At 37.8% G+C, this 18,933-nt stretch overlaps 3 protein-coding genes and 1 pseudogene across 5 annotated transcripts; 3 read left to right on the forward strand and 1 right to left on the reverse strand.

Annotated features, from left to right (window-relative positions):
* Nucleotides 1-6: 6 nt before the first annotated feature.
* Nucleotides 7-4,493, reverse strand: LOC122087333 (disease resistance protein Roq1-like). 3 transcript variants are annotated; one of them, XM_042656420.1, is made up of 7 exons: nt 3,920-4,493; nt 2,522-3,635; nt 2,094-2,411; nt 1,815-2,024; nt 1,510-1,719; nt 846-1,367; nt 7-761 (listed from the first exon to the last, which is right to left on the reverse strand). In XM_042656420.1, the coding sequence occupies exons 1-7, from the start codon at nt 4,426-4,428 to the stop codon at nt 255-257; spliced, it is 3,390 nt and encodes a 1,129-aa protein (XP_042512354.1). In that variant the 5' UTR covers nt 4,429-4,493; the 3' UTR covers nt 7-254. The 3 variants fall into 3 exon arrangements, with proteins under 3 accessions (XP_042512354.1, XP_042512353.1, XP_042512355.1); XM_042656419.1 differs by having other exon boundaries at nt 7-1,367; XM_042656421.1 differs by lacking the exon at nt 1,815-2,024 and having other exon boundaries at nt 7-1,367.
* A 2,815-nt stretch (nt 4,494-7,308) lies between these two features.
* On the forward strand, nt 7,309-8,176 carry LOC122087584. Its single transcript, XM_042656760.1, has 2 exons — nt 7,309-7,747; nt 7,961-8,176. The coding sequence occupies exons 1-2, from the start codon at nt 7,424-7,426 to the stop codon at nt 8,072-8,074; spliced, it is 438 nt and encodes a 145-aa protein (XP_042512694.1). The 5' UTR covers nt 7,309-7,423; the 3' UTR covers nt 8,075-8,176.
* Nucleotides 8,177-11,019: 2,843 nt separating this feature from the next.
* LOC122087124 (pentatricopeptide repeat-containing protein At1g79490, mitochondrial) lies at nt 11,020-13,855 on the forward strand. The gene has a single exon (XM_042656128.1). The coding sequence runs from the start codon at nt 11,255-11,257 to the stop codon at nt 13,772-13,774; it is 2,520 nt and encodes an 839-aa protein (XP_042512062.1). The 5' UTR covers nt 11,020-11,254; the 3' UTR covers nt 13,775-13,855.
* Nucleotides 13,856-15,740: 1,885 nt separating this feature from the next.
* LOC122086715 lies at nt 15,741-17,574 on the forward strand (annotated as a pseudogene).
* The last annotated feature ends 1,359 nt before the right edge of the window (nt 17,575-18,933 follow it).

Consider the following 18,933-nt stretch of genomic DNA (forward strand, 5'->3'; position numbering starts at 1 on the left):
AGAAAGAAACATATACTAACAGAATTTCGCAACTCATTTCCTCACAAATTAAAGAAAGGAGAAAGAAGATTACCAAAAGCAAAACTGAAATAAGAAGAAATGCATAGAAAATATTTTCTAGCCAAAAAAAGGAAAAAAAAAAAAAAAAAAAAACATGAAAGCCTGTCTTCCATGCCTCCATGTATTGAAGTTGGGGTTGATTCAGTTGATCTACACCTTCTCCAACACCTTTAGCTCCTTCCATGGCCAGTTTGCTACACCCTTCCCATACCTGAAACCCGAGCAGCCAACAACTTTGCATTAGACTCAGAATCTTCCCCGGATACCTTCTCATGTGGAGAGGTGTAGAACAAATGGACCCCAATTTTCTTGAGCACAAAATGCCCATACTTTTCTTTCTCCACTGAAACATTGATAGTATCATCTTCAGAAATAGACTTCCAAACACAATGAGGTATCGTGATCACCGAAGTTCTTGTGTAAAGTTCAAATATAACTTCGTGCCTCCATATAAAATTCTTTGTTTTAAGAAATACAACCACTTCTGTAATCGTTGGTCCAATAAAGTAACCTGAAACAATGCATATAATCAACCCTTGCATCTCCATGTTATGAAGTTGAGTGGTAACCTGACAAGAAAATGAATCTGGATTTTCCCATGTATCTGACTCGCTTTCAAAGCTAAACCACTCTGGAACTTCATCTTCAACCAAACTGATTTCACAGACGTAATAGTTTCCAAGGAGGTCTATACAAAAGTCCTGTCCATCAAACCAATCAAATCCAATTCCCATTCTTGTGTGTGTGTGTGTGTGAGAGAGAGAGAGAGAGATTGGAAAACAAACCTGAAAGTCTCTCCTGGCAAAAAATTTCAAATTGGAACACCATTTTAGGTTTATAGTAGTCACAGACTTCAAACCTTTTAAGCCCTCAATTCCAATCAAATTATCACAGTCTGAAAGATCCAGCATGTTTAGGTGCTTCAAGTTTGATAAATTTGGTAACATTCTCAACTTCCAGCAACCTGATGCTTTAAGAGAACGTAAACTTGATGGAAGCATTGGGAGTGACTCGAGTCCACCCCATCTCAACATGCCCAGAGTTTCAAGTTCTTCGCAACAAGAAATATCAAGTGTTTCAAGCGATACCAATTTACTAATACCACTCGGAAGATTCTTGAGATTCTTGCAATAATGTAGATCCAAGTTTACAAGTTTCTTAAGATGACCAATACTTCCATGGACTTCAACCAAACCTTCACAACCAGTGAGATTCAGTTTCTCAAGATTCGGGAGCCCTGAGAAGTCCGGCGTATGGGTTAGGTAACGAGAATAACTGAGATTGAGGTCCTTCAACTTTGTGAAATACTGGAAGAAATGGTAAAAATTAGTTTACATAATATAAAATTCAAAAAAAAAAGAAAAAAAAAAAAAAAAAAAAAAAAAAAAAAAAAAAAAACTCAAAAAAGAAAAGAAAAGAAAAGAAAAACTCAACAAAATTGTGACATACATTGGTTCCCTTCCAAACTTCTTTGATTTTGCTCCATTTCATGTTAAGAATGACAAGGTTTTCAAGACGATTAATGCTTTCATGGACGTCAACCAAACTTTCACAACCCTCGAGATTCAGTTTCTCAAGATTTGGGAGCCCAAAGAAGTCCGGCGTATGGGTTAGGTAGTGTGAATAACTAAGATTGAGGTCCTTCAACTTTGTGAGATACTGGAAAAGGGGGGGGGGGGGGGAATTAGTTTCCACATAATAATTATAATAAAACTCGAACAAATCTAGGAAAACTCAACAAAATTGTGGCATACCTTGGTTCCCTTCCAAACTTCTTTCATTTTGCTCCCTTCCATGTTAAGAATAACAAGGTTCTTAAGAGAATTAATACTTTCATGGACTTCAATCAAACTATCACAATCCTCAAGAATCAGTTTCTCAAGATTCGGGACCCCTGAGAAGTCTGGCGTACGGGTTAGGTAGCGAGAATAACTAAGATTGAGGTCCTTCAACTTTTTGAGATGCTGGAAGAAAGGGGAAATTTTAGTTTCCACTGAATAAATATAATAAAACTGAACAAAATTGTGTCATACCTTGGTTCCCTTCCAAACTTCTTTGAGTTTACTATGTTGCATTTCAAGAATAACAAGGTTCTCCAAATGAAAATTATTTGGTATACATTCAAAAGGGAATCCGTTCCATCTAACCCAAACTAAGTTTCTAAAACAATAAACCATCTCCTGAAGAGAATTTTGCCAATATCTTTTGTCGTCGGACAATAGAATACTACTAACTTCGAGTAATCTTAAATTAGGCATTTTAGAAAATCCTTCAATACAGGTCAACAGGCCATACTTTTCCACATTATAATGATACAAGTTTAGTTGAAGGCCTTCAATTGCATCTGTTCCCTGATGAAAGAGGAAACTTAATTAGAAAAGGAAAATGCCAAAAAGGACAATGTTAAGAGTGAGGATATTATTGTGATAAAAAGAGATTTACTCTTGTTACTAACACTTACAGTGAGGTTTATAAATACATCAATGACATCATCATTGTCCCACAGTCTACTACGTTTTCCAGGCTTCTCACGAGACTGTTTGCGAACAATTTCCCTCCCCATGTCTCGAATCAGGTCATGCGCACATAGCCTGTTATCTTCATCAATTGTTATTAGAGACTTCTCTATGAGATGTTTAATTCCAACTTCTCCGCTCAGACCACAAGCATCTAGAATTGTAATTACAATATTTTTGTCCTCTCCAATGAAAAAGCATGATATATCAAGGAATATGGTCCGGTTCGAATCATCTAATGCATTATAACTTATTTGAAGTTTTTCTAAAATTCGATCATTGGGTATCTTTTTTAATTTCTTCAACTCCTTTTCCCACTCAAGTTGACTCCTTTTGTACAGAAGAGAACCCAAAACCACAAGAGCTAATGGAAGGCCTGCTGCATAATCTATTACATCATTTGAGAGCTTCACATACTCTTCTGATGGATGATTTTGTTTAAAGGCATGCTGACTGAAAAGTTGAAGGGATTTATCTTGATTCATCGTCTCGACTCTATATTTGTATTTTTCATCCACAACCAGCCCATTTAACAATCGTTCATCTCTAGTTGTTAGGATGATTCGACTTCCTGGAGCAAAGGAACTATGCCCTCCAACCAATTTATAGAATTGTTCTGTTTCTTCCACATCATCGAGAACAATAAAGACTCTTTTATGGCATAGACGTTCTTTGATAATAGTAATTCCCTCATCCACATTGTCTATGTCTATGTATGTTTCCTTTTTATTCAAGACACCAGATAGAAGCCTTTTTTGTAACAGAGCTAAACCGTTTGGTTGGCTTGAAACCTCCCTAACATTAGCGAGAAACTTGCTACCATCAAATTTTGTATACATATCATTAAAAACACTCTTCGCTATTGTTGTCTTACCTATTCCACCAAAGCCATAAATCCCTATGATGCGAATAACATCCAATTCCCCATCATTTAACAAACAACTTATGTGCTCAATGTGGGAATCTAACCCAATTGGATGGTCTGCAACATACAACCGTGTCTGCTTCACTATTGTCCACACTTGTTCGCCAATTTTCTTTATAAGCTCCGCCTCATGCCTGACCATTTTGATAAAAGTAAAAAAATGCACAATAAAGTCAAGAAGGCTGCCACTATAAGGAATGCTTAGTTAAGGTTTTACTAATATTGGTAAAAAGGATTTTGTTTTAACACTACAGACCATGATGCTTACAATAGATGGGAGTTTCCAGATCCAAATTCCAAATCCATGGTAGATAGAGGTCAACTCTTTTTTTTTTTTTTTTTTGGGTAATTATTCATCTAATATTCTAGACATATAACAGTATGGCTATAAGGAGGATTTGATTATTAAGAGACTTACCGATTTGCAACATTTATTTGATGCCACCCTGATAAATTCGCGGCTTCTGTGAGAGCAACCCTCCACGTCTCTACCTTTGCCTTCTCCTTCTTGAAACGCTTTTCGTGTCTCTTAAATGCTTGCTCATAAGTGTTACGCTGATGCCTGACATCAGATGGATCCACCTTGTAGAAAACAGGCATAACCTTTTCTATTTGGTTTTTCTTTTTGCAATCGAGGATCTTCACTAGCTCATTAAGGCACCAGGTGGAAGAAGCATAATTCTGGGAGAAGACGATGATGGCAATCCTAGAAACTTCTATGGCTGCCATCAGTTCCGAAGAGATATCCTCTCCCTTCTCTATCTCTTCTTCATCTCTAAAGGTGTGAATCCCATCTCGATCCAACCAGTTAAAGAGATGATCAGTGAAGTTGGTGCGAGTGTCTTCACCGTAAAAACTCAAGAACACATCATACTCCCACTGATGAGGGGAGGAAGAAGAAGAAGCTGAGGACCCTCCGTAGGACATCTCGGCCACCAGAGAGAGAGATGAGAGACGAGAAAAAACACAGAGCTGCCCCTGCCCATTGCCAGACTAACAATGACGGAGGCGTAAGAGTAATGGAGGGTTAAGATTTCTCCACAAATGGATCAACGGTTTAATGGAACAAAGACTTTATGAAAACTCAAATGGTAAGTCAAGAGAAACGACAACCACAATAATCAACATATATATATATTTTTTTTTTACCAGAAAAATGTGCTCCATGGCATTGACTCAAGCGGTGATAGGTTGAGAGTATTTTCACCACTAGGTTATCAACTATATTGGTTCAAAAATCAACGTATTGCTATATAACCTATTGAGTATTAGGTAGTAGATTCACGTAGGGACCAAATACAAGCCCATGGAGGAGTCAACAAGGGCCCAAGGCGCTTGTTGGAAACCACCAACGCACATGAGAGGAATTGATCAAGAGATCGGTCTCTCAGGCTCAGGCAAGTTATTCACTGAGCACTACAAACCGCCAGGCTAAGGCCCAAGTGTGCAATAGCCAAGTGATACATGTAAGAAGTGGTTGGAGCCCATTCTTCCATGGCAAAAGCTTTTGACATGTTTATTGGCTATATTCAAGAACATGTTTTAAAAAGAAATGCTGGTTATTTGCCATTTTTTCCATATATTTGACAAATATATGGTAAAACACATTTAAAACGTTTAAAAAAAAAGTCATTTAAAATGTTTTTTTTTTTTTCCTAATTAAGGTCTTACCTATTATTTTTTTTTTTTTTTTTGACAGGTAATTTGTATGTATTAAGGTGAAAAAGACATACAAACACTAAGAAAGGCAATCACTACAACCTTCATTAATAATTGGTATACCTACTACTAATCATAAAACTTTTATCACTTACTTGGCATGGTTTTGGGTATAGATATCAGATGTTGATACGTATAAATGCAACCATCCAAATAAGAATGAGAACATGTACCAACCACAACTCATCTCAACCGACCATGTATCCAGATTGACTATATTGATTGGTTCATATTAGAATGAATCAGCCACACCATCGTTTTATGAAGTGTTGTGTTAAGTTTATAATTGTAAGGGAAAATATCACTCCCCTTCCCTGGTTAGTTTGGGTATTGAGAAAAATATATTCATAACTTAATCATTTATTGCAGAGAGGGACAATAGATAGAATCTTTCAAATTGGGGGACGGGTGTGATAATTTTTAAAATATCTAGGGGCAACATGATATTTCATCATAGTATAGGCAAGGAGAGTGATATTTCCTCTAATTGTAAAGTGTTCTTAATTTTTGTTTAGGACAAAAGATCATTGCCAGACCATGTGACCCCTGCACCGACGTGCCTTTTGTTTATGATTAAGCATTAAAGCTCTCCCTAATGTTAAATTTCTTGAGATAATTCCTTTATTCTCAAATTCTTTAGTGTTATTTCCAGCACCTGGACTTATTTTGTACATCATCCTCTTGCTGCAATTAAGTTAAAGATATTGGCATAATCAGAAAAAATCTAGCCATATAAGCTGGCCTCATACTTGGCTTGTTGGAGCTCAATAAATCTAGTTGTCACAAGTATTGATGACTTAATTAAAGGGGGAATTTGAAGATGATTTACTTAATAAAACAAATTTAATCAACAATTTGATAACCTGATCATATCCCACATAATTGGATCGGATTGGATCGGTGTGTATCGAACACTTTTGCCCTTACTTATTTTATTTATTTATTTATTTTACAATTTTACCCCTAAAATGATACAAGTAAACAATCTGGATCGATCATATATCAAGTATCGATATCAATCAATATCAATACCCATACGGCTGATATAACCAATACATATTGATACTTGAAACCATGAGCAATACTCATAGGGCACCGGCCACTAGAAAGAATGGAGGATAAATCTGTCATCTAATCTAAGTGGGTCTTGTTCAAAGACATCTAGCAAGGAAAACATTACCTGTAAAGTTCAGATTGAAATAATCTTTTGAGGAAAATAACACTGACTGATTGTACGGCTTCTATGCCAGTATGGGAGCCAATGAGGGATGCATGGGCATCAACATGGGGTGCGGTGTTTTGACTTCATGGGGTTGGGGATATCATTTTCCCAGCCTCTGTATCTCACCACAAGGGCTGCGCGGTCAGGGAGCCCCTAATCATTTACATTGCATGTATCATGATGATCGAAGGGTCAAAATCCTAAATTAGGTGTTATCCTACAAGACATTTCACACATAATAGAGCCTTGATGGTTGCACCTGTAGTAGCCGATAGATACCTGCAGCCCACATTAAAACCATGTTTTGATTCAAGCAAGTGAATACATGGCAAATCCTGATCAATAGTAATGTAAACTCCTCCTCTACAAAAAAAAATTAGATCAGACTCAGCCTAGTTTATCTGAGTCGCAGTGAATGTGTGGTCATGATACCATGTGGGTCCCATGTGGAACCCATGTGGATCCCATATGGTTTTCATACAAGTGATACTATTTTCCAACATCTCATTGGTGTGGCGTGTAAATTTTTTCTTATGCTGCCCTTATAGTAAACCTTCCGCCATTTAGGTTTATTATGAATATAGGTCCTTGCAATTCCAACTTTATTACATTAAACTTAGGGATTAGTACAATCTAGCCTGGTCTGTTCTTTTGAAATCGGGTCACCTTAGCAAGGCCAAGCTAGTCCAGCTTGGATGGGAATGGGCTAAGTTAGTCTGGACTGGGACAAATCTTGCCTTCTGAGGATAATGGTAAGCCGGCCCAGCCCGGCCCAGCCCGGCCTACGCGCTTACAACGGTAACTTTTGTGAAACACAGAAAGAAATAAGAACTATACCGTTAACTTCTATTTCTCAACTACTCTCTCTCTCTCTCTCTCTCTCTCTCTCTCTCTCCAAAACCTCTCTTGCTTTCTTCGTCTCTGAAACATCACACAAGAGAACCAAAAACCACATTGTCTCCATCGGAAACCCTAGGAGAGATGATCATCGAACGCGTTGTGACTGTGGAGTATCTCGAGACAACAATGACGGAGGCGTTGCTCCGTAAATTCCCAGATAACTCTGCTTTCGATTTTGACTATACGCAGAGCGGGATCTGGTCTCCGTTGGTTCCTCGAGGACAGTGTCTGGTTTCTGGTTCTTCCATTGAAATTCGAAGGAAACTTTCAGATGGGTTTGAGAAAATAGCTCACGAAAAGATCAAGAAAGTGAGTTCTAAGATTAAGAAAAAGATGGTGTCTGCCAAGAAGAAGGTGGGTTCTGATTTTTCTACTAATACCTTGAAGGGTTCTACACCAAGAAAGGTAAACTTTCAATTTATCTTATCAAAAGAAATTTCTTTCTTTTCTTTGGGCATTACTTGAAGATTTCATCTAGAAATTCTTAGATTATTGAAACAGAGGATACCCTATTAGACTGTTTTAGTTCTTTCAAGTATTGCTGGAAATTTTCTTGATTAATATGCGAAGCCCTTACTGTTTTAGTCTTTGTTCTAATCTTCTTTATTTATTTTTCAGGGATGGGCTAAGGTGTTGAGAGCTGCCTCCAAACGTTTCAAGAAGCAGAAGGACTCTTCTACGGAGATAAAGCTGTCAAATTACTTAAGAAACGGAAGCCATTCTGTACTTTGATCTGTTTATAGTTCACAATATGAGCTGAACTCTCAATATGACTGATGTTGTACCCTTTTTCCTTTTTTAACTAAACAAGTAGTCATTTTTTTTGGCTTATAATTTCATTCCACTTCAACTTATTCAATTCTTTGATCGTCCATTACACTCTTTGTTTCGGCTGGCAGATTACGATTAATGTCAACTGTTTGTAGTTATAATTACAGGGGAAGTCTGCATTCAGTTCATAGAATTTTGAGATTGATATGCAGAGCTAAAATCCAACTTGTTTGCTCAATTAGCCTACTCATGGTAAGCAATGAAGCTATGCTATTTGAGAAGAATTAAGGCAAAAGAAAAATTACTTACAAAATGGGATGGGATGTCATTAACCTTGATTAAGTTTAGTTTCAACAATGCAAGCTCTTGCATGGCACATTTGTTATAGTCCTGTTTGAGTTGCAGCAATTGGATTGTTTTGTAATACAATGATATACAGCTCATAAAATTGTCTAGAGTACTGAGATCTACATGAATTCATCCATAAGGATCTATAGACCTACCAAAGCCTTTTTTTTTGGTGGTGGTGGTGGTGGAAAGGCATGTGCAGAAGGGCTAATCACTTTCATGCTACTTTTGATTGTGTCTATTGATTCAAACTAAGAGGGATTGAAACTAAGAGGGATATAGATGATTGTGTCTATTGATTCAATATGATAGGACATTTATGAAATTAGGTTCTGTAAATAGAAGGTTTGCTTCCTGAACTTGAGAAACACTTTAATCTAGCCCAATTTTATTTCTTACCTATTACTCTTCTTGACTAAATGCACTTAAAATAGAGGAACTGTTTGGAAGGGAAGACTTGCTTCAGTTCAAGAGGAACATTACCACCTTATGGCTATGAGGCTGGCTTTTGGGTCAACCTGAACCTGCCTGTCTTACCTTGTTTTAGCTTTCAGTTGGCCTCAGCTTTAGTTCTTTGGCAAGCTAACCCAATCTAAACCTCACTAATTATTGTAATATTTATGTGGAAATCAAAAAAGAAAAAAGAAAAAAACTACTTGTGATTAGCCCCTTTGGTTCAAATTGTCATGAATCTGCTCATACTAGGATAGCAAGCATTCTTCCCATTGGATTTTGATACATGCCATTGGTATAAAAAGAGCCTTATAAGCAGATTTAGATGAGAATTTTCCATTTTTGTTGGTGGAGTAATTAAAAGTATCACATGTATGGTTTGGTGGGTGGGAGGAGCTTTAGGAATTTGTTCTGTTTAGTCAGGAAAAGAGTATGAAAAAATTGAATGTTTCAACTATTATATTTGTTAAACATGGTGAATCAAACCATAAAATAATGGAGAAAATAAGCAAAATCCAGTGATTTTAACTTGGTAGTAAATGAGTGATCTAGGGCTGTTGATATTCTGGTTTGCGCTGCAAACACCCTTCCTAAATCCTAGCTGCCTGTTGGGAAGCATCAAGCTCCTTATTTGATAGTTTGGGACTTAAAATGTAGGAACAATTAAAGTAGTGAACTAAGAAGCTGCAAACTTCTTTAATTACCTTCATCAAAAGTTATTTAATGTAGTATTTAATGTTAGAATGAAAAAAAAAATTAAAAATTATTAATACAATTTTTATGTAAAATGATATGATTTACCCTTTTGGAAGAAAGAAAAAATTATGTTATATTAAATGGCAAAAAAGTAGGTTGTAACCAACCTTGGTTACAAGTTACAACAATATTTTCCTAAAAGGTAATTCATGAGAATAATGTAGTATGGCCACCTTGGGATATCAAAGCAAACTGACAGCTCTCTTTGCTTTTGTTTAACAGTGTATGGTAAGAGAAAGTAATAATAAAAAAGGAGAGGGTTCTCTGGGCTAGTGGTATAGAGGAACACAGCAATGAGATGCGGCAATATCATCTTATATGAGGAGAAGAGAGAGAGAACATTTTCCCTAACAAAATTTGAATGTACATTTGTAAACAAATCATTTCACATTTGCTCTTAATCCATGTCTCCTTGTTATCTTAGCTCTTTTCGTTAGTCTCTATAACCTATTGATCTTCAAGAACCCATAAGATTATTAATTAATTTATTTTTATTTTTTTATTATTACTATTAGCTATATAATTATTTGAATTGGATATATTATGTTTCGGATGATCCAAATTAGGATTTGGATATGTTCAGACTGAATACAAATACCCCGAATTGAATTCAGATATTCAACTAACATCCCAATATATTTTCCTCTTTATTAATTTATTTTCTCTAGGTTTGAGTTGTTTTGAAAATTTTATATAAAAAGGAAATTTAGTCTTACTTTAGGCTTTATTTGGTTGTAGGTGAAAGATTTTGAAAAAGAAAAAAAGAAAAATTTTGTAATTGCAATTGTATAATCTTTCTAAAACTTCTTCCGTATTTGGCAAATGTATAGTTTATTTTATGGGAAAAATATCGCCTAGTCGCGTGCCCTATGCCTAGACACAAAGGGTGGAGAAGAGGCCAACCTTCCCCCTGGTTGGATGCTTGTGCACCTCCCCTAATTGGTCCTGGATCATGTTGACACAATGGTCACATGAGTAGGTAGATATCACATACCCTGCCCCTGGTTGGATGCTTGCACCTCCCCTAATTGGTTCTCGATCATGTTGACACAATGGCCATACGACTAGGTAGCGATACTAATTCTTTATTTTATTTTTCAAATTAAAAGAGTTTAATTGCAAAATAAAGTGAAATTTAATGTAAAAATTTGGCATATTTGAAGTTAATTACACTCATCTTGTTAGGTAATTATTAAAAAAAAAAAATCCATTTTTGTATTGATTTTATTCCACTTCACTGGCGACCAAACAGTCTAAAGATCTTCTTTTTTTACCTGGTGTTTTAGGGTTTTAAAAATGCGATATATCGACTCAGCCCGAGTAAGATTCCGAGTTATTAAACCTTTTTACCTGAAAACAGAGGAAAACCTTAATATGTAGCTGCGTCTGACCTTGTGAGCGACGGACAAGAATCAGCCCTAAATTCTTGGCGCGTCTTTTTCCCAAGCTCTTAGCTCAGGGAAGAAGAGAGTAGTGGTGCAACGAAGGTACACATTTGAGTACAATCTCTGGTTTGCAGTTCTTCTTTTCCTTCTAATTTCCTACAATGGACAGCTCTTCATCTCTGTAATTAAGACAATAGCAATGATTTATCGTAGTATTATTTGTCCTCGAAATCTCAAACGGGCAACAAATGGATTGAAAAATCTCCACTTACTTAGGGAAAACCCTGACTATGGATTTCGGTTTCTTCCCTTTAGTGGAATTGTAGATACTGAGAACTATGATTCCCTCTGCAAAACCCATAGCTATCATCGTGGAAAATTTAGACTTTCAGCACCTAAGGAGTATTCCAGCTGGATTACGTCAAAAAATTATATTCAAAACCGTAGTTTCTGCAGAAATTTCTGTTCAGGAAAGAGCAGTAATGATTCTAATGAGTGGACGGAAGACATAGTTTATTTGGATGAATCGGGTGAGGAGATTTTCTCTGGGAAGGGAATCCGGTCAGTGGAGCCTGGGCAAGATGGTCATGTCATGGTTGGTGGATTGAAAAAACCCTTTTTGAATGTTTCTGCTGTTGCAAAAATTGTGGAGATTGTGAAGAGATGGAAATGGGGACCTGAAATGGAAACCCAATTGGATAAGCTACATTTTGTTCCGAGCATGGGTCATTTGAATCAGGCGTTGAAGGAGATTGGAGAAACCGAAGCCTCATTGAGCTTATTCCGATGGGCAAGGAGGCAATCTTGGTATTGCCCAAGTGATGAGAGTTATCTTTGTCTGTTTGATCTATTGAATCAGATTAGAGATTTTGAAGGAATTCAGTCGTTGTTTGATGAGATGATTAAAGAATGCAGTGGCAAGGGAATTTCATCATTCATGGCATATAATCAGGTGATTCAGCATCTCGCTAGGGCTGAGAAACTGGAGGTTTCCTTCTGTTGTTTCAAGAAACTTCAAGACTCAGGATGTAAAATCGATACCCGGACTTACAACTCACTTATAACATTGTTTCTGAACAAGGGTCTGCCTTATAAGGCATTAGAGATATATGAGGCCATGGAAGTAGCTGGTTGTTCATTGGATGACTCAACCTATGAAATGATGATACCAAGCCTCGCAAAGTCTGGGCGTCTGGATGCTGCTTTCAAGCTCTTCCAAGAGATGAAAGAAAATGGTTATCGACCCAACTATCCCATCTTTGCATCTCTAGTTGATTCCATGGGGAAAGCTGGGAGGCTTGACACATCAATGAAAGTGTATATGGAAATGCAGGGTTTTGGCATGAGGCCATCGGCAACGATGTACGTGTCTCTGATTGAGTCATTTGGTAAGGCTGGGAAACTAGACACTGCTCTGCGGATATGGGATGAGATGAAGAAAGCTGGGTTTAGGCCCAATTATGGGCTCTACACAATGATTGTTGAGTCTCATGCAAAGTCTGGAAAGCTTGATATCGCAATGTCAGTTTTCTCTGATATGGAGAAAGCAGGGTTTTTACCTACACCATCCACCTATTCTTGTCTCTTGGAAATGCATGCTGCATCTGGACAAGTGGACTCAGCCATGAAACTCTATAACTCTATGACCAATGCGGGTTTGAGAGCTGGTCTGAACACATATACTTCCCTTTTGACAGTCCTAGCAAATAAGAAGCTCGTGGATGTGGCTGCCAAGATTTTACTTGAGATGAAAGCCATGGGATTTTCTGTTGATGTGAGTGCCAGTGATGTTTTGATGATCTACATTAAAGATGGGTCAGTTGATCTCGCTTTGAGGTGGCTGCGTTTCATGGGTGCATCTGGCATTCGAACTAATAATTTTATCATCAGGCAGCTCTTTGAATCATGCATGAAAAATGGTTTGTATGAATCAGCTAAACCTCTACTTGAGACTTATGTAAATTCTGCTGCAAAGGTTGATCTCATACTGTATACATCAATCCTGGCCCATCTTGTAAGGTGCCAAGATGAACAGAATGAAAGGCATTTGATGTCGATCTTGAGTGCTACGAATCACAAGGCACACACTTTCATGTGTGGGCTCTTTACAGGTCCAGAACAGAGAAAGCAACCAGTGTTGTCGTTTGTGAGAGAATTTTTCCAGGGCATTGATTATGAGCTGGAAGAGGGTGCTGCCAGGTACTTTGTTAATGTTCTCCTTAATTATCTTGTGCTCATGGGACAAATAAACCGAGCTCGGTGTGTCTGGAAGGTTGCCTATGAGAATAAGCTTTTTCCCAAGGCGATAGTCTTTGATCAGCATATTGCCTGGTCGTTGGATGTCAGAAACTTATCAGTGGGGGCTGCTCTCATTGCAATTGTCCACACTCTTCATAGGTTCAGGAAGCGGATGTTGTATTATGGTGTTGTCCCAAGACGAATCAAATTAGTTACAGGACCCACCCTGAAGATTGTGATAGCACAGCTTCTAGATTCAGTACAATCGCCGTTTGAGGTCAGTAAGGTTGTTTTGAGATGTCCAGGGGATTCTGTCTTAGAGTGGTTTAAGAAGCCAATTGTTCAACAATTTCTTCTAAATGAAGTTCCTTCTAGGGCTGATATTCTCATGCACAAGCTTAACACTCTCTTTCCAAGTTCAGCACCGGAAATTAGATCACTATCTCCACCCAAACCGCTAGTTATGGGGAAAGCCATGTAACATTAGCAGTAGTTAAGATATTTTATTATATGCTTTGTACTGAAGAAAATAGAAATGAAAGAAGTTGATGGTTTTCAGACCCATCATAGTCTATTTGTGTTATCAATCTGTGCTTTCTCAGGTTCTGTGCTTGACAATAATGTTCGAATCTTTTCTGTGATTGACTCTTTTTTTCCTTAAGTGCAGAGAAATTAAGTCTTGGAAGTCTGATGGCCTGTTCTCATCAGAGGAAGTTATGTTTGCTGTTTTTGGGGGTTTCATTTATCTATTGGCTTTTCATATTGAGTGTCAACGACACCTGCTTCTTTTAGTAGGTGCAAAGATTTGGATCCGCCTGGTGTTCCTAACTTAATGATACTGAAAATGTTTTTGCTTCAATTAAAATGATTTTCTTTGTCATCTCAATTTTAGTTTTTTGATTATCACTATTGACTTTATGTTTATACTGAACTGAAGTACAATGTCACTCTCATTTTTCATTCTTGGGAGATTACGAAGGCGTATATATTGGCATTTGAGTACACGAAGGTAATCCAGAATCGCAAAACAGACCAATGTGCAGCCGACCACAGGTACGTCATTGAACTATACATACTCTAAAGAGTTTCCATAATCTTGTGAGTTTAAACCTCTGCTACACCAATGTCTGCTAAGACATTTCTCATAGGAAATTTGCTACTTACTAAATTAGATTTTCTAACATGCGTATTTCTTTATTTTCGCATCATTTACTGGATGTGTATGTGGAACCATTCAGTTTGAAGATCTGTTACCTGGACAGAGAGATTATGAAGACATATCACCAAGTAGGACATATCAACATTGTTGCTCACCAACTGGGACAGATTATGACGACATATCACCAATTCTGTCCTCCTAGCTTGCGGCTCTTCCTCTCTCTCCGTTATTAACGTTGATTTCCTATGTTTGATATTGTTTCATGTCCAAAGCTAGATCTTTGGGCTGGGTTTTTTTTTTTTTTTCCCTCCTGTTTTGAGTTGATCCTGAATTGGTTTTGCTTGAGATGTCGAAGCTCGGATTTGTGGATCAACCTCGGGCCAAGCTTGGCCTTTCTCTCTCAAGGATGAGTTTGACATTCTCTATCATGATTATTATTGTTATTTTTTAAAATCTAAAGTTTGTCCTCAAGTGGTTGTAACAGATTTGATTAGTGGGTGTTTTGAGTGGATGAACAGTTCTGCCTACAAGTTGCTTGAGCAAATGAGAGAGGGTTGTGAAGTGAAATGTGGTTAGTTTTTTTTTCGGTCAAGGGTATATTTAAAGAAGGCAGGGGGGGGGGTTTGTGTGGCTAAGCAAATCCATTGAAAGATGAAGATGGATTTTGTTACTTGCAGTTCTTTGGTTAATGTGTGCTGTGAATCAGGGAATACGGAGAGGCACTCAAGTTGATGGATGCGACGGCCTCAAAAGGTTTTAAGATGGATATAAATACCCTTTACATTCTCCGCAAGGAAAAGAACCTAGATGACACTTATGTTCTACTTCATTGTGCTGCGAAGAGGTGCTGTTCTCTTGATGAGTTTAGTTCATGCTAAAGGGTATACAAGCTGGGAAAGGCCAAAAAGTACTTACTAATTGAACTCTGCAAGACTCTTATTGAAGTTCCTTGGCATTTTCAAATACATCAAGACCTCGGTAACAAAATATAATTTCAAAGAAGCAATATGCACTTGGGAAGAAGAATGGCATTGAATAATTATTGCGATTTCTTTGGTAACTTTTGGTTTGGAGTTGGGGTAACGAACCACTTAGTTAAGCACTTCCTGGATAATTCCCTTCTCTTTATCCTTTCTGTCATAAAGTTAGTCAAAGTGGCATTCCATCATGCTTGCAGAATTTGCTTTGTGTTTGCTTGACCATTGCTGAGTTTCTGAATATTCAATTTACTTGATCATTATTGCAAACATACTGGTGGATTCGTAGTTTAGATTACAGAAAACTCTAAAAGTATGTTCCCATTTACAACTATACCTGTTGGGTGCAGGATGAAGATATGGGGACTGCAATTGAAGATGCAGGTTTTGATGCTGAGATTTTACCAGATTCCAATAAATTTGGAACAAAATCACAGAAAACCTAGTTGGGGCAGTTCAGGATAGGAGGTATGACATGTGCAGCTTGTGTAAATTCTGTTGAAGGTATTTTGATAAAGCTCCCTGGCATCAAACGAGCAACTGTTGCCTTGGCAACTTCATTAGGGGAAGTTGAGTATGATCCTGCTGTCACTAGTAAGGATGATATAGTTAATGCAATAGAAGATACTGGTTTTGAGGTTGCAGTTGTACAGAGTGGGGAACAGGATAAGATTTTCTTGGTGGTAGCTGGGTTGTCCACTGAATTTGAACTACAACTTTTAGATGGCATCCTTAGGGACTTGAAAGGGGTGAGACAATCTAATTTCAACAAGATTCAGTCCGAACTAGAAGTTCTCTTTGATCCTGAACGCATAGGTTCCAGATCTATAGTCGATATGATTGAAGGAGGAAGCAATGGAAAATTTGAAGTCAATGTCCAGAGGCCCTATTCGAGAATGACTTCAAACAATACAGCAGAATCTTCAAATATGTTCAAGCTTTTCATTTCTAGCCTGATTCTCAGTGTGAGTATGATCTTTTGCGATGACCAACCATGTTTCCTACTGTGCTTCTGTAGTTCCTTTTTCTTTTTGGTCTTTTTAATTTATTGTTGATAGTCAATGATATGAAGCTGCTGTTGTTGTAGAAGGCCTGAAGAATATGGGTGTTCGACCAGTCATGGTAACCGGGGACAATTGAAGGACAGCATGGGCTGTAGTTAAAGAGGTTTGTTTCCTCTCAGTTTACACTTCCAGCAGTCGAGCATCATGCATCAAATCATTTGTCGTGATAAGTGAATATTTAGTTATGGCTTCTCTTCTCTTGAAGCACCAATTTACATCTCTCTCTTCCTCTCTCCCTGGTTACTAAATTTTGACCAGGGAATTTCTTGTTTCATGAATATCTATCTTAACTGATTATCACCTTGCTATACTGAGATTAGGTCAACATAAATACTCGTGGCTGCAGGCTGGCATTGAAGATGTGAGAGCAGAGGTGATGCCGTCTGGAAAAGTTGATGCTATACATTCATTTCAGAAAGATGGAAGTACAGTTGCAATGGTGGGCGATGGTATCAATGATTCACCAGCTCTTGCGGCTGCAGATGTTGGGATAGCGCTTGGAGCAGGGACAGATATTGCTATAGAAGCTGCTGATTATGTGCTAATGAGGAATAGTTTGGAAGATGTCATTACAGCCATTGATCTCTCGAGAAAGACCTTCTCCCGTATCAGATTGAATTATGTGTTTGCCATGGGATACAATGTGATTGCCATCCCAGTTGCAGCAGGAGTTAATTTTTCCTATACTGAGGTTCAGGTTACCGCATTGGGTAGCTGGGGCATGCATGGCCCTTTCATCTGTAAGTGTTGTACGTTCTTCTTTGCTTTTGAGAAGATGCAAAAGACCCAGACTTACAACTCTACTTGGGATAACTGTAGATTGAAAATAATAGAGTCAATAGAAAGGGGGAGAAAAAGGAAAAAGAAAATGGAAAAAATGGAAATGATCTTGGAATGGAATGGATATGAAATAGCATTTCATATCCCAATTTAGAGTGTCATTTCCTTACCGTGTTATGTTACCATTGGGGGGAGGGGGGCTTGAATCTACACCGCCATTCTGTACATAAACACGTGTACTTTTGTCTTTCTTCATTTTCTACTGATTGGATGAAAAAAGTTACAATGTGTTCCATGATCAGCTCTCTTGTTCCCTGTTTACATTTATTTTCGAGGTTTTCCAGATAATGCTAAAGCCATTTATGAGTGAAGCAGTCCAAGTCTCCTTGGAGTGCTGTTAGACCATGGTGTAGAAGGTTCCATCCAAAAAGACTGATCATTACAAGCTTTCAATAGTTCCAAGTATATATAATTTTGAGTTCAATTTGGGATGGCTTGGTTTTTTAAATTCTGTTCTTTTACATAATCAGTGAGACTGTTCACTGAGATGTGATCTACGAGGGAAGAACAGTTATCCCCGCTTGACCACTTGGTAGTTTCAGTGAACACTAGTGCATTTCTTGACAACTCCTTGGTTAAAAGCCTGAAAGATGGGAACAATATATAGACTTTCCTGGAATTGAAGTTTTCATAGCTGTATGTTTGTTTTTCCATGTATCTGTAGACATACAAGCCTCCTCAGAAGATGGGAATAAGAAGAGAGCAGTAGTTGATTGGGGCACAAATTTACCAGCCAAAGGAAAATAGAGGGTTGGGTTTCAGGAAAACAAAAAGTACAAAGCATTAGTCTCGTTGTAAAGCTTGGTTGGAGACTGATACACAAATGACTCATTTATGTGGGCAAGAAGCTTACCTTGAAGGCCCCAACTGGTGCATTTTTGCAATGAAGAACATTCCTCCATCAGTATAAGTGAAATAATGTGTTGCTAGACATCCATGGCTTTCATTGGTTCTCATCAATGTCACTGACTGGTATACTGGGCCATGTACTCAATTGTCTGAGCAAGAGCTTGAAAGATGTCTCTGGTGTTCTACAGGTATTATGGGATGGGTTCTTTCAGGAAGCCATGATAGGAAGCTCAATGAGGCCGATGATGCCCGGTGCTTCTGTGAGGGTGTGGATCGATCACCCCTATTTTCAGGGGCTGTCGTTACTTGTTAGGTGTTAACAGTAAAAGCTTAGGTTGCCATTGTGAACAAACAAAGGTTAAAGGTTATGACCAACTAGGAGCCTGGGTAGCACACTGGGATTACTCAACCTTGTAATCTACAGCTTCACAAATCATTGAATATGAGACATTGGAAGAAAACAAACTGTTTGCTATAATTTGCAAGCAGTTTGGTTTCATCCAATTCTCCTGTTCAAAACCCATGTTGATGCCTCTGGTATACCAGTGAAGGTGAGAGATGTTAGAGAAGACTGATTTTGTCACAAATTATTGAAGGTGAGATATTGGAGGAAACTAAACTGTATCTTTACAAAAACTTCATCAAAGCTTTCAGTTTAGTGTCCTCCAATTCTCACTTTCAATTTCTATGTTTATTTTCCTTGAACAAGAAACCTTGTAAGGGAATAGCCAAAAGGTAACTGAACCATCTC

The sequence above is a fragment of the Macadamia integrifolia genome, chromosome 8, assembly GCF_013358625.1.
Source record: "Macadamia integrifolia cultivar HAES 741 chromosome 8, SCU_Mint_v3, whole genome shotgun sequence".
NCBI lineage: Eukaryota > Viridiplantae > Streptophyta > Magnoliopsida > Proteales > Proteaceae > Macadamia > Macadamia integrifolia.